The sequence below is a fragment of the Arvicanthis niloticus genome, chromosome 27 (assembly GCF_011762505.2).
Source record: "Arvicanthis niloticus isolate mArvNil1 chromosome 27, mArvNil1.pat.X, whole genome shotgun sequence".
Classification (NCBI taxonomy): Eukaryota; Metazoa; Chordata; class Mammalia; order Rodentia; family Muridae; genus Arvicanthis; species Arvicanthis niloticus.
This window is the reverse complement of record NC_133435.1, coordinates 18,539,954-18,554,454: the sequence shown is the minus strand read 5'-3', so window position 1 is coordinate 18,554,454 and position 14,501 is coordinate 18,539,954. Positions and strand designations below refer to the sequence as shown.

At 40.4% G+C, this 14,501-nt stretch overlaps 1 protein-coding gene across 2 annotated transcripts in view; it reads right to left on the bottom strand.

Annotated features, from left to right (window-relative positions):
• The window catches only part of Nedd4 (NEDD4 E3 ubiquitin protein ligase), an 84,905-nt gene that overhangs the window by 33,028 nt on the left and 37,376 nt on the right, over positions 1-14,501 (bottom strand). For both annotated transcript variants that reach the window (XM_076926276.1, XM_076926275.1), the window contains exons 7-9: positions 5,012-5,062; positions 3,591-3,652; positions 1,636-1,735 (exon numbers count right to left, since the gene is read on the bottom strand). In XM_076926276.1, the coding sequence (XP_076782391.1) occupies positions 1,636-1,735; positions 3,591-3,652; positions 5,012-5,062 (213 nt within the window). The remainder of the gene's footprint in view (positions 1-1,635; positions 1,736-3,590; positions 3,653-5,011; positions 5,063-14,501) is intronic.

Sequence of the window (14,501 nt, the reverse complement as noted above, 5' to 3'; positions counted from 1 at the left end):
AGAGGCACCTGTGCACTCAGTGTGTGTAAGGCTGATGCCCTCTGACCTCCACAGGCACCTGCACACTCATAGTGTGTGTAAGGCTGATGCCCTCTGGCCTCCAGAGATACCTGCCCACTCATAGTGTGTGTAAGGCTGATGCCCTCTAGCCTCCACAGGCACCTGCCCACTCATAGTGTGTGTAAGGCTGATGCCCTCTGGCCTCCACAGGCACCTGTGCACTCAGTGTGTATAAGGCTGATGCCCTCTGGCCTCCAGAGGTACCTGCTCACTCATAGTGTGTGTAAGGGTGCAAGCATGCATGCCATGTATGTGGAGGTCAGAGGACATATTTTTGGAGTTAGTCCTTTCTGTCCCCTTCCCTATGCAGGGTTCCTTCTCACTACCTCTGGCACAGAGGTGTACACACTGGGCTGGATGGCCCTTAGACTTCCAGCGGATTCATCTTGCTGAGGAATACGAACAAGTGGGTTGAGGACAGAGCTCAAACTTGGGGCCTCAGGTTTTGCCCACTAAGCCATCTCCCTGGCCCAAGAATATTTCTTTCAAAGTGTATATTTCTTTTTTAAACATCTGCTTTAGTGTTGTCCATGTAAATTCAGTAAGAAAAATGAAAAAATAAATAAAAAGTAACTTAATTTAGGGCTTTAGAAAATGAAATGGTTTCAAGTTTGAGAAAGTACAACTATACCCCAAACACTACTGGGAAAGATAACATTTTCAGTCTTCCCCAAGAAATATGGATTATCTATTTTCCTCATGAAGTAATTTTCTACAAGACAAGGAATCTTAATTACTAGTCTCAAAGCCAAGATACAAATACCTACAATTTAATGGAGTCAGAGGGGCCAGAAAGCAAGTACAAAGTGCTTAGACAAGCATTTTACCCTCATCTTGCAGAATTTATACAGCTCATCTGAGGATGGCAAACAACATAAAATGAAACATTACACGAAGCTACTCAGAGCCACACCATACTCAGAAATGCAAGCAGCCCAGAACGCCTCCCAACTGTTTTTTTTTCCAAATAGCAGAATTTTAAATATTTAGTCACAAACTAGATGTTAAAGGACCAGGCAAGACTTCTCTGGTCTCTGGCTGCCCAGAAGATAAATAAGCACATTCATGTGTCTAAATTCCTCGGCCTTTTCATAAATAAACGACACACTTACATCTCTTGAAATTATAAGGTGGCCTCTGAAGGAATTCAAACATTGGGATGGGAGGCCACAGCATAAAGCAAGGCCAGTCTACACCACAGAGGCTAACCATGAATGAGGTGCCTGTGATCCATGTGCAAGCAAAGCCTGGAGCAGGTTTCCATGGCATGAAATGCTGCTACACTAGAAGAGGCTTCTTTCCTCATTGCAAAGAGACTTCATTTCACACAGAAGTTCAAATGTAAGATACCCTCCACGGCACAATGCCATGTACGGACATTTGTACATTTCTCTTTCTACCTTTAAGTCTACCAATAACCACTCTACAGAAATATTGTCAGAGGAAAGAGCCACTTAAGGAACATTCTGTCAAACCAACATCCTGCTAATTCTCATTGCATGCATTAGTTTCCCTGAACACCAGAGTTTTCTACCAAGTATGTAGAAAGATATCAGACAGTCCCGTTTCTCTCACCTCTAATTCCTCAACCTGGTCTCCGTTATCATCTTCTGAGCCGTTTTTAGGTAAATAAGTCATTTTTAATCTCAGATAACCTTTAACTCTCGATTTGTGACTGTGGAAAAAAAAAAACAACAACAACAATTATTCATGAAACTTAAACACCAAAAAGAAAACATTTATTTGCTGAGTTTACAGAATGCCTGCTGACTCTGAGGGGATCTACTTGGAGCGGGGTATCAAAGTAAAATTTCTGTAAAAATAGAAATATTTATCAAAGAGAACAGAGGTGAGAAAGGAGACGAATGGAGGAAAAGGAGAGAAAGGGGAGGGGAAGAAGACAGGAGGGAGAAAGGGAGGCAATAACCCGACAGGACAAGCGAGAAGGGAACAACTGAGTGAAGAATCAGGGGAAGGCAGCTAGCTGTTCAACTGGGCTCCAAGCTCCTTTAGAGTCTGCAGCACAGACAATGCAGAGATGTCTTTACAGAGTTTCTAGCAATTGGAGGGACGGCTAGCAGGGCAAGCAAAAAAAGAGGAAAAATATTTGCTTAGCTATTCTTGGTATGCACACATTGAAATCAGTCCAAAACTAGAGGAAGAAAAGAGATTCTAGAGGAATTAAATACAGGACTTCTCTCACAGATAGAATAAATAGCAACAAACAACCACAAAGCCATGGCTTCTTTATGTTGTTTTAATATGTATATTATTACAAAGACTAGATTAAAACTACCATTTTAAATGGAAAAGACTTAAGTGTCCATAATACACTGTTCAAATGCATTTCTTTGTTTGAAAAAATAAAGTAAATGTTATGTGGTTCTCCCAGAAGCGTTACTTTGACTTGTGTGGCACAAAAGACCAATAGGACTTTCATTTAGAACCTAAAATTTTAAATTTGGACTGGAGAAATGTCTCAGTGGTTAAGAGCACTTTCTGTTCTTGCATAAGATCCGAGTTCAGTTCCCAGCACCCACAGGGCAGCTCACATATGGCTGTAACTCCAGTTGCAGTGTATCTGATGCACTCTTCTGGCTTCCTCTAGAACCGAATGGATGCATTACATAGACAGTAAAACACTCATATACATTAAATGAAGTGAGTAGGTCCTTTTAAAAAATTAAATATTTTATTAGAAAAAAGGAACCAATAATTCAGATCAAGAAAGTGGAATCGCAAGTGGGTTTAAGTTTTATTCTCTTTTCATGCTATTTTTTCTATGTGAATCTTCTAAAAGTATATCTGAAATTAAATTTGGCAAAACATAGTTCAATATTTTCTGAATTTGTTTTTGTGCATATCAAGCTGGACATTTGTTTTATGTGAAATATAGCTAGCTATTGGATAAATCTAAGGGGGACAAATCATTCCTAATTTTTGTGTCTATTTCTGAATTTTATTTGCAATGTGAACAAAGTACACTGTTTAAAGTATGTTAAAGTATGTGTATCTGTGTGTGTGTTTTATGTATGTGTGCATGTGTGTCCACAGACACCGGAGAGCAAAAGAACCCCAAGACTGCAGTTGTGAGCCACACAACATGGGTATTGGGTCCACTGAAAGAGTACCAAGCACATTTAACCACTGAGTCATGTCTTCCAGCTACACAAGTGTATTTAAAAACCTGAAATAACTAAAGCTTTTAAAAGAAAAACTACAATATATTTAAATAGCTTATTTATAGGGTGTTCAAATCTTGGATTTTTAAAAAGTAATGGTTTAATGAAGACACAATGTATAGTATATGAACTGTATGTGTACTGTATGGTTTAGGAGCACTGGCTGCTCTTGCAGAGGACCGACATACAATTCCAGCAGCCACATGGCAGTCCCAAGGAATCTGGCATCCTCTTTTGGCCTCCTTGGAAACTGCATATACGTGGTACATATTCAGGCAGATACTAATATACATAAAAATAAAATCACAAAAAATTAAGTTTAAAACATAATCTTACGTATTTACTGACCTTCTTGGATGAAGAACAAAATCCTTAAATGTATATGGTCTCTCCATTCTTGGGTTTTCAGTCTAAAAAGAGAAAGGGGGTTAAGTACTTTGGAGAGTATTTATGAACTATAATGGAAGGCATAATGAAGAATGAGCAAAGGAGAGTTTAACTTGTTAAAAGGATCAGCTGGTAACAACATGGCTGCTACTTCCTCCACAGGAGGAACTCCAGCAAGCACCAGAACTAAGGGAAACCAGCAGAGCAGATGGGTTATGAGGGAGTAGGCTGAAGTGTGGGAGCAGTCAGGAGCTAGTCAGTAGAGGACAGTACATTATGGGCAGAACGCTGCCCCAAAAGAACATGGGATATGTACAATATCAGCAGCTCGACTCAGACTATAGGGAGAATTCTAGAACAAAAACATCGACAGCCTGGAAAGTAAGAGTAGGTCAAATATTCACAAAAGTCAAAGCTCACTAAACACTGCCCAGAGCCAGAAGCCTTGAATGGTGAGAGCATTGGGGGAGGCTATCTTCCCTCATCAACCCTCTGCTTTGTGTTACTTCTCTACTTCTTTGCATTAGCTACCTTCTGTGACTTGAAACTTTATTTATATGTAAGTTCTCACTATAAAGCCAGGCTGGCCTCAATATAATCTTCCTGCCTTAGCCTCTCAAGTATCAGGATTACATGAAAGAATATACACAAGAAGCTATTTCCTTAAAACTTATTGAAATTATTTCCTTTGGTTCTTTTCCCCTCTGTCTTCTGACTTTCTTTTGACCCACCCACATTGACTAAGGTTTTCCGCCTTATTTGGACATAAAGAAACCTCAAACCCTTCTATTTATTATCCCTACACAATTTACTTAAACGGTGCTACTAACTGCCCACTTTCAAATTTCTCCAATTTTATATCAGAATTGAATATGGCCTAACTGTGCACTGCATGTGTATAGGACCCATGAGAAGACAGAGAGAAGAGGGCACTGGATCCCATTAATGGTTTCTGGTGGCCTGAGCTGTCCGGTGAGTGCTAAGAACTGAGTCCTCTGAAGAGTACTCTGAAGCACTGCAAGACCCCAGTGACATTTGATTCTGAAGGCTACTGAAGCCCTTCCCTCTGCTGTATTCCCAACTCCATTCTCATGAGTTTACTCCCTAACAGTCTCTTAGGTCCCATCCAGTATGTGAGCCAGGCTCTTGCTCTCCTTATGGGGATAATTTCAAACCCTTAAAATCCAGTTTCCATCTTGCCTACCAATCCCTGTAGTTCAGTTTCTTGTTGTAGCTCATGTAAGGAAATCTTAAGAGACAAATGAAAGGGAAAATTAAGATGAATTTCAAGAAACAGTTGATATACTAAAGATTAATGTTAGCAGTTATTAAAAAAATAAATCACAAATACAAAATCCAAAATTATGGACACCTGTACTAACCGGTAAAGGATAGAGAGGAACATCCACCTGACCCAGGAAATCATCTCTCGTCTGTAAAGGAAAGGAGAAACAGAATTACAAATATATTCAGCGTCATTATTATGCTCGGATGAGACTCATCACTCATACACACAAAGTCATTGTTTAACCCACTGCAGCATCGATGGAAACTCAATGAAAAAACAAAAGCGATGTAGTCCACTCTGAGTCATCTGCTCAGCCTGAAATGAGGTTTTAAAATTTTTAAATTATAATTTCATGTGCATGTATGCATATGTGTATATGCACACAAGTACATGTGCATATGACTGGAGAGGAGTGGGCACTTGCAGGTACATGCATGCCACAGCACACATGATTCCAGGGGTTGAACTGGCTGTGCTGCAAGTGCCATTACCCTGAGCCATCTCACTCGCCTCTGAATTGAGTTTCTGAACTTCTATATGAAGTGAAACAATCCCAAAGAACTGTATTTCCACTATCAGAACAATGAACAATTTTCTCAGGCTAATAACCTGTTTGGTGGTCTCAGAGTATGAGCCAGGGGCTTCCTCTGGAAAGTCCAGGCACAGGGCTGCTGTAAGTACAAGGCAATCAAGGAGCTTTTACCATTTACAATGGAAAAAATAATCACTCTAAACTCATTCCTATTAGGGCAAGCACGTCTGTGATCTTCATGACTATGTCCCTGGCCAACCAATTGTTCTACACTCTGAGTACCAAGTATTTCTCTGTGGCAGTTATTTCCAACATTTGAAGGGCAAGCAGCTTGCTTCAGAAGCAAACCCACACTTGAGAAAATGTAAGTTATTTAAGAAGGCCTGCAAATATGAAAAAGAATTGGGGATGGCAGGTGACTCTGAATAGCACTGTTAGTAGTGGACAATTTGATCACCAAACAATTCTAAGATGTTAATGATACAAATTTTAGGTTTCTAAAAATAAATTTTAGAACATAAAGAGTAAAAAACAAAATTCATTCTTTAAAAACAAATTTCTAATAAAATTATAAATGTGTTTTTCTTTGTGTGTGTATGTGTGCAGTATATGTGTACATGATTTGTGCATGTGTGTCTGTGTGCAGACGCAAGGACGATGCTGGCATCCTGTTACATGTATCACTGGTGCCATTCTCTCCAAGTCTTACTTGCCTAGTTAAAATGTCCAATGGAGGTGGATCAATTACCATGATTCACCTTACACAAACTGCTAGCGTCCCTGTGACTTGCAAGGTCTCCTCCATCCTGAACTCAGTGAGGACCCATGAGGCTCAGAGTAACTACCAAGCTTCATCTTCCTTCATCTTCGGGGTTCTGACAAGGGGTCATGCTTTGGGATCATTTCCTGATCTTCCCACCTCAGGGTCTAAACGGAGTTTCATCTTAACAAAAAGTGGCCCATGGTTTTCATGGACATGCCTGTTTGTCCCCTGATCTCTAGTGCCATGAGCCACACTCCCATCCTAACAGATGGAATCCACCACAGCGAAGCTGCATATTGTTGGTAAAGTTGAACAGATTAGAAGGCTATACATGAAACTATACATGAAGCTCACTTACAGCAAGCATCAAGTTCACTGAAATTATGACCCTGACCTCCAAATAAAAAATGCATCACTGACAGGTAAAATTTAGAACTCAAGATAAAACATTTAACACTTTCTTCAACTAAGAAAATTTAAATAATATTTAAAAGGAAGGCTAAAAATAACAACTTGGGACAGAGACACTGAGTTGTAGTTGCTGTCACTCAACAACTACAGTAAGAATGGACTTGACCTGTGTGCCACATGCAACCCACCTGGGACATTATTCATCAGGTTGGAGTCATCTCAATGAAATTTTTTCTCCAGACACTTGTTTTTTTCCTTCTGGTGTTATTTTTACCAAAATAACCTTTTCTAAGCAGCTTTTCTCAGTTGGGTTTTCCTACTGCAAGGTTAAAGCGCTGTAAGCCTGTGTCTGTGACATTATTAGACGATGACAGTGCTGAGTGTCAGTCCAAGGGGCCCAAGTCAGGCAAGTGAACATCTACCGCTTCATTTCTTATGCAGAAGTAGTAACTATTTGGCAGTTTTTGGAACACAGAATATGAAATACAAGCACTCTTTTTGGAACAATATGTCAAGCTCCTTTGAGATAAAAATCCTAGCTAAAGCTTTTTGACATAATGATAGGAAACATCCCAAACCAAACTCCACCAGCAGGCCACTATGGTTATCTTCTGCCACCTAGTCCTACTCAAGGGAATGTATATGTGTGCATAAATATGTGAAGACCACAGGACAATCTCAGATGTCATTCATTCCCAAGGCATCACCCATCTTTTTCTGTTTTTGTTTTTTCCAGACAAGGTCTCCCACTGGAATCTGGTGTAATCGTTTGAGTAGGATAGCTGACCTGCAGGCCCTATCTCTGTTTCCCATCATAGGCCACCATGGGCAGTCTAATCTATGTGAGGTGGAACCTGAACTCAGGTAGGCCCTCATGTTTGCTCAACAAACACTTTACTGACTGAGCCATTTTGTCCTATTACATTCATCTGTTTGGTTGGTTGATTGGTTCGTTTTAAATTTTTTCCAAACAAGGTTTCTTTGTGTAGAATGGTTCTATGGCTGAGAGTGGCAGGAATGTATACTTATACTGAGTATATTGTCAAGAATGCAAAAGGTCACAGTGTATGTTAAGAAAACACATTTTAAAATTATGAGGCATGTTTGAATTAGTCACTCCAGGACTAGATATGCTCCCAGAATATACACAGGTATATTAGAAAATAAACGTAAAGGTCACACTTTATGTATTGCAAATTAATTCCCATAAGCACCTAGAGAATCAAGTTAAGTAAATATTACTTTTAAGATATGTCTTACCCTGAGTTAATCCAGTTATATCCCACAGAAAGAAAACATTTTCCTGTGTCCATCACTGTGTCTAAAAATGGGCAATAATATGAGGTGTCTTCTCTGAAAAGAGGAACTGACCAGAGACAGAGCTGCAGAGATTACTTCCTGTAAAGAAACACCCTAGTCCAATTTGAAAAGCCCTACATTACAGAACCTACAAACACTGCACACTGATTCTCTTTAAACAACAAGAAACAGCCTGGCCTGGTGGCATGGGCTTTTAATCCAGCACTGAGGAGCTAGAGGCAGGCAGATTTCAGTTCTAGGCCAGCCTGGTCTACACATAGTTCCAGTATGGCCAGGAGTGCATAAAGAAACCCTGTATCAAACAATAACAACAAAGAAACAAAGAGAAACAATCACATGGTGATCAAGCTCAACAAAGAATTAACTGCAAGGAGAGTAAAAAAAACAATGTAACAACCCAAACAAACCAAAACAAAGATGTTTGAAGTGAATACCTCTCAGCAATAGCAGAGACGGTATCTTACTAATAAAACAAGTAGTACCTTAAGTATCAGAAAATGAGTATGGTACCTCATACCTGTAACCCTGGTACTTGAGATGCAGAGGCAGGGGGATTACTCTAAGCTTGCAGCTAACCCTGGGTACATAGTGAAGTCTCTAAGCCAGCCTGAGCTACAGTGAGATCCTGTCTCTAGAATAAGGACTGAGGACCTAGTTCAGTTGGTACAGTGTTAGACTAGTGAGCAGGGAGCCTAACTAAGTGTGAATGCCCAGTACAGCACAAACCTGGTGTGGTTTAAACCATCACTCAAGAGGTAGAGGCAGGAGAATCCCAAGTTCAAGGGCATTCTTTGTTGCACAGTGACTTCCAGGCCATCTTGGAATATGAGACCCTATTTCAAAACAAACAAAAGGACACACACACACACACACACACACACACACACACACACGGAAAAACTTTAGAAATCATTTTAAAACTTTAAAAAATTAAAAATTAAAAATTTTAAATTAAAGGGAAACCTGGGGAGTAATTTTCTGGAAACTAGAATAAGAAAGAAATAAAATGAAATTTAAAAATGAGAGGAAAGCCAATTATATGATAAATCTAAAAAGTCCAACCCTGGTCAGTAGGAATTCTAGAAAGAAAATCCTTAATGAAGTGACATTTCACTCTTCAATTAGGTATGTTGTTCCTGTGATAAAAAATTAGAGTATCTGGGTTATCACACACCTTGAAATTTGGATGGTCAGCTGTTTGAATGAAACATCTGGAGACTATTCTATATTATAGCAATTTTTCTCTATAAACTGTGTTGTCCTCCCATCTCAGTTAAAAGCTCTTCAAATTCCGTAATAATTTTTGCTACTGACTTCAGGCTCATATTCTGTTTCTGGTACATACTTTAGTTAAATTCACTTGCTTTGAAGATGACTTGAGTGCCCATGAGGAAAGGTCATTCTTAGCTAAAATAATCATTTGAAACCAGCAACTACTCAGGATCCCAACCTCAGGCTTGGAGGAACTCAAGCAATGGTAACTTTAAGCTAGCCTGACCGCCTTTGTTGGATCATCCTTTAAAGTCTTTCTCCATTCAATTTTCCTTGCAGAACACTAGATCTGGGTCTCTTACTCAGACATGGAGTTCTAGGGTACAAGTTAGCGGAATGTGCAGGCTATGAATCAGAGTCTACTGTGGAAACTAATCCTTGAGACAGGATCACAATATTCCATTGGCATTCACCCCAGGGACACGATATTCATTTAGGAGAACTGTTCAGCCATCACTTAAATAGCCTAGATTGGTTTTCTGTCCCTGCCAGGCTGTCAGCTTACCCTTACCCAGCAAGATCCTCTCTACCTCATCCAAAGGGGCCATGACTTTATTCATTCATCGACACTTTCAATGTGAACTACTGGATGTGAGCTGCCTGATGTGGGTGTTGGGAACCCAGCTCAGGACCTCTGCAAGGGCAGCAAGCACTCTCTCCCCACAATCCATTTCTCCAAGCCCTGAATAAAGGCATATAAGCTGCTCTAAAGAAAGGGCAATTGCTAAGATTTTTTTAATGTTGATTTATAACTGAAAAGTAATATATGACTTTTATTAGTGTTATGAAAGTATAAAAATGATTTTCCAACTTTCTCCTTTAAAGTAGCAAAAGGAAAAGTCACAACTATACAGGTGATGTATACAATGTCTCAATTATTACATAGTGCATTTTAAGAGTAAACAATCTCAGTATTGTCTTGACTGGCAAGCCTGAAGAAAGTATGCTTAGAGGATTCAAACATTGCTTAAATAAGCCAGAAGAGTTAAGAAAAACAGAACATGTCAACAGTCCTCATGTTAAAAAGGGAAAATTTAACATAAGAACCATTTTTAAAGGAACACGCAAAGGGGCTAGAGAGATGGTTCAGCAGACACCAAGCATGTACATGGTGCACTTACATACATGCCAGGAAATCACTCATACATATAAAATAAAAACAAATGAATTAAAAAATAAAATAGCACAGTTTTTTCCAAATGGCAGATTTTGGTTAGTGCCCAACTATTTCCACGAGCAAAAGATGTGTATATAAATACTCTAATATCGAATGAAATGCCACCACATAAAGCTGTAAAGTCTGGATAGCATTATTTTCATTAAGATTGACAGCATAGCAAACACAAAGGCGGCCACTCTGCTGTGTGTCCACTTTCAATGGCTGAACTCTGGGTCTAAACATCTTAATATAAACTGAGTGTTGATTATTTTACACACAATATCAGGAAACTAATCTAAATCATTCCTGGTGTCTTATTCCATACCAAAAAAAATAAAATAAATCAAATCCAGCCAGTTACAAAGGTTCCATTTTTTTTTCCAATTCTACCCCTCAAGTCACCATTGACTTATGTCTAACAGATCTGAAGATTAATATACACATTCTTTAAATATCATATTTTCTCTATTCTGTGAAACTGTTTTGTATTCAATAATGAATTCCAGCCATCCACTTTGTAAATTCTTGAGCGTGGATGTAGGCAGTACTAAGGGTTGACAGAAACGGCAGATTCACTCCATCCTGGTGCACTGGAGAAGCTAAACACTGAGGAACAATGTTTTGTTTTGCTGTTTTTGAGACAGGGTGTCTACACAGCCCTGGCATCTAGAACTCAGTTATTCCCACACTCAGGCAAAGGCAGACAGATCCTTTCTTGGTCTGCTTCCATCCCCTTTCTCTTCCTCTCCCCAATGTTTTTATGACTCAGTTCATTCTGGACCCTCTAGATGCCTTTGGCTATACTTTCCCTCATACCTACAATACAACCCTATCCTCAACCATACCTGGGAATGGTCATGTCCTCATTTTCATTCACTATTAATGTTCTTAGTGCAAATTCTTTGCTTGGCAACATACTTTTTTTCTAGAAAGCACCATGGCTCATGGCTCTGAAATATCTCTAAGTCCCAAAAAGGTCTGATCCTTTCTTCCTCCCATAGGTGTCCAAGACCCTATCTAGAAATTTGTGGGCTGACTACTAAGTGTTTTCTAAGTTGGTTGAGTACTACATGTTAACGACAAGGTGTTTCCTATAGCTAGTGAGCTGAGCTAAAGGATGCAAAACCATGCCAGATGCTTCTCTTTCCACATTCAGACATGCTGCTGGGTGGGATTATATCCCAGTAGCCATTTAAATCTTAGCAAAGCTGAGACTGCTTTCAGCAACCACCTTCACGTTGATAGCCCCCAGATCAGTTCACAGACGAGGACAAATCTACTCTACTGTTTTCAACATTTTTCTTTGATCTTGTCATCATCTGACTACAACCTTCCAGCCTCCCAGGCAAGCACTGGAGCCTGAAGCAGACACCAGCAAGGATTTGGATGCTCCGGGGATACGTTGACAGATAACTGCTTCACCTTCTCCCAGTCCTCCCTTCTACTAATCTCCTCAACTTTAGCACAAGGCCTGGCCACACCCAGCAACACAAGGCTGCCAAGCCTCCTGCTTGGCCATGCTCCCAGGCCCAGGTCTAATCTTGTCTTGTTGGCCATCACAGTCCAGAAAACTTTACAACAGCTAGCACAAGCAGGCAGCATATCTTACAAGAAACTGACACAGCTGTCAATTTCCCAAAGTTTCTAGGAAGTAGCCTTAAAAACCTTGGCTCATTTCTACACAGAGGCTCTACTTCGTTTTATTTTCTCTAAATGTTTTATTAATCAATCTGCGTATGGGCACACAGAGTGCTCAAGTGGAGGTCAGAGCACACTTGTGGTAGTTGATTCTCTCCTTCTACCACGTGGATGCCAGAGATTAAACTCAGGTCAGCAGCAAGTGCCTCTACCTGCTGAGCCATCTTGTCAGCTCTATTTTATTTTTGGTGTCAGATGAGAGGCTGAGAGAAGCAAAGCAATGTTGTTCACATGCTCCAGTGGACGGCCCCCACCCATGTAATCAGTGGACTATAAAAAGGGAGTGGGGTACAGAGTTGGGAAGGGGAGGGTAAAAGTGGATTTGCACAGAGTTAGAGGGGGGAGTAACGGGTGATTATGATCAAAGCATATTATATGTGTGCATGAAATTCTCAAAATAGTAATAAAATATGATATTCTTAAAGAGGACTTAGGGCTATGCATGGCAGTCCTACATAGCAGGACATGTAGTTTCCACCTACAGTTTTCGGTTCCCTCACCCAACACTGACAGAACCCAGTCTGGGTTTTAACCACCCACAGTTTCCTGTCTAAGGTGCCAAGGTAAAGAGCATAGAGCCCCAGACTCCTGTTCCTGTGGAAAACAGCATTTTCTTTGTAGAGATAGAGTTTGTCTTATTCACAAAATATCACGTCTTCTCTGTAACACTTAGTAACAATAACTGTCTATATTGAACTCACTGTAGGAGGGCATCTATATTTGTTGTTTTTATCTATTTTCTTATTTCAACTTAGGCTCTAACCCTGGGGTTTTCCTAGTTGACTTTTGTTGGAGTCACCAACGAGCTCCTAACTACTGCATGCAATGGAAAATTGAGTTCTCTGTAGAAGCGCATGCTTTCTTCTGGCCCTTCCCTGACTGCATGTCACCAAGCTCTCCTGGCCAATCTACTAGCTCACTGGGTCTCCCTTTTATCTTCTTCTACCCTGTCTTCATAATCAGTAGTCCCCGTTGTGTTTCGTGTAATGCATGGCCCAGCTGAGTAGATCCTTACCTGAGGCTTTGCGCACACTCCTCCTCTCTGGGCTCAGCTCCCATCCCTCCAGCAGCACTAACAAGGCCTCTTTGTACCTGCACCACTCATATTCAGGCTGGTCCCACCTCCTGTACTCCCTACCTAACTTCATGACATCAGTGTTTAACCAATCACAAAAAGTTAAGAAAAGTTAGAGCCACTTAAAACCCATAGTGCCACAAATAATTATCTTAAAAAACACAAAAGTGATGGGGCTGGAAAGATGGCTCAGTAGTTAAGAGTATATACTGCTCCTATAGAAGGTCTAACTAAGATGGTTCCCAGCTTGCAACAACCTGGAAGTCCAGCTCCTTGGGATTCAAGATTATCTGGTATCCGAACACTTAAACTCGAATACACATACCTACCACAGGCAGTCAGGCAGGCACGCACACACATATACAAACACACTCTTATTTAAATAACATAAAGATGTCTATTTCCTAAGTGCTGTGTGTTAACGAGACATAAATGACTTTCTTTGCCAACCTATGGCAACTCCAACCCAAGTATCATGTCTTCCCTTCCATGCCTTCTGTACCTCTCACTTGATTCACACTGAGTGACTTAAAGCATAAGGCTCTTGCACATTTCTGGCCTTCATATACCAAGACTTCTGGCTAAAGCAGTAATTCTTACCAGGAGGCAACTTGCCCAAGAGGATATGTGGCAATGCCTGGAGCCATTTTTGAATGGCACTCTGGTGGCGAGGAAACTAGCATCTAGTGTGTGATGGACAGGCTCCCTGCTTACCATCCTAGAGTGCACAAGACAGCCCCACCCCACAAAAAATTACCTGGCCCCAAATATAAACAGTGTTGAGGAGAATTCCTGCCCTGAAATATCCATCTGGACTTTTCTGGGAAACTTCAATTCACTTATCAAGACGCAACTTTAGTGTCACCTGCCACCTCTGTGAAGGCTTCGAACAGGTCCCTCAATGCCACGCTTCTTTCTCACACAACTGTCCACCTCAGCCTATCACACACTCATGGTTGACATATAATATTCTTTTACTGTCTCTGTTACTAGAATGACGCTGTTCCTTTAAACAAAGATTGTATGTTATCCATCTTTTAGTCTCAGTGCCCAATATTGAAATGTATACTAAATGAATTAGAAATGACATACTGACAGAGAATATATAATATCTACAAGCAAATAAGCCAGGCCACAAATACCTCTGAAGTCATTACAATTATTCACTTCTTCGTCTTCCTTTTTTTTTTTTTTTGTTTCCGAGACAGGGTTTCTCTGTGTAGTCCTGACTGTCCTGGAACTCACTCTGTAGACCAGGCTAACCTCAAACTCAGAAATTCGCCTGCCTCTGCCTCCCAAGTGCTGGGATTAAAGGCATGCGCCACCCCTGCCTGGCAATTATTCAATTCTTTAA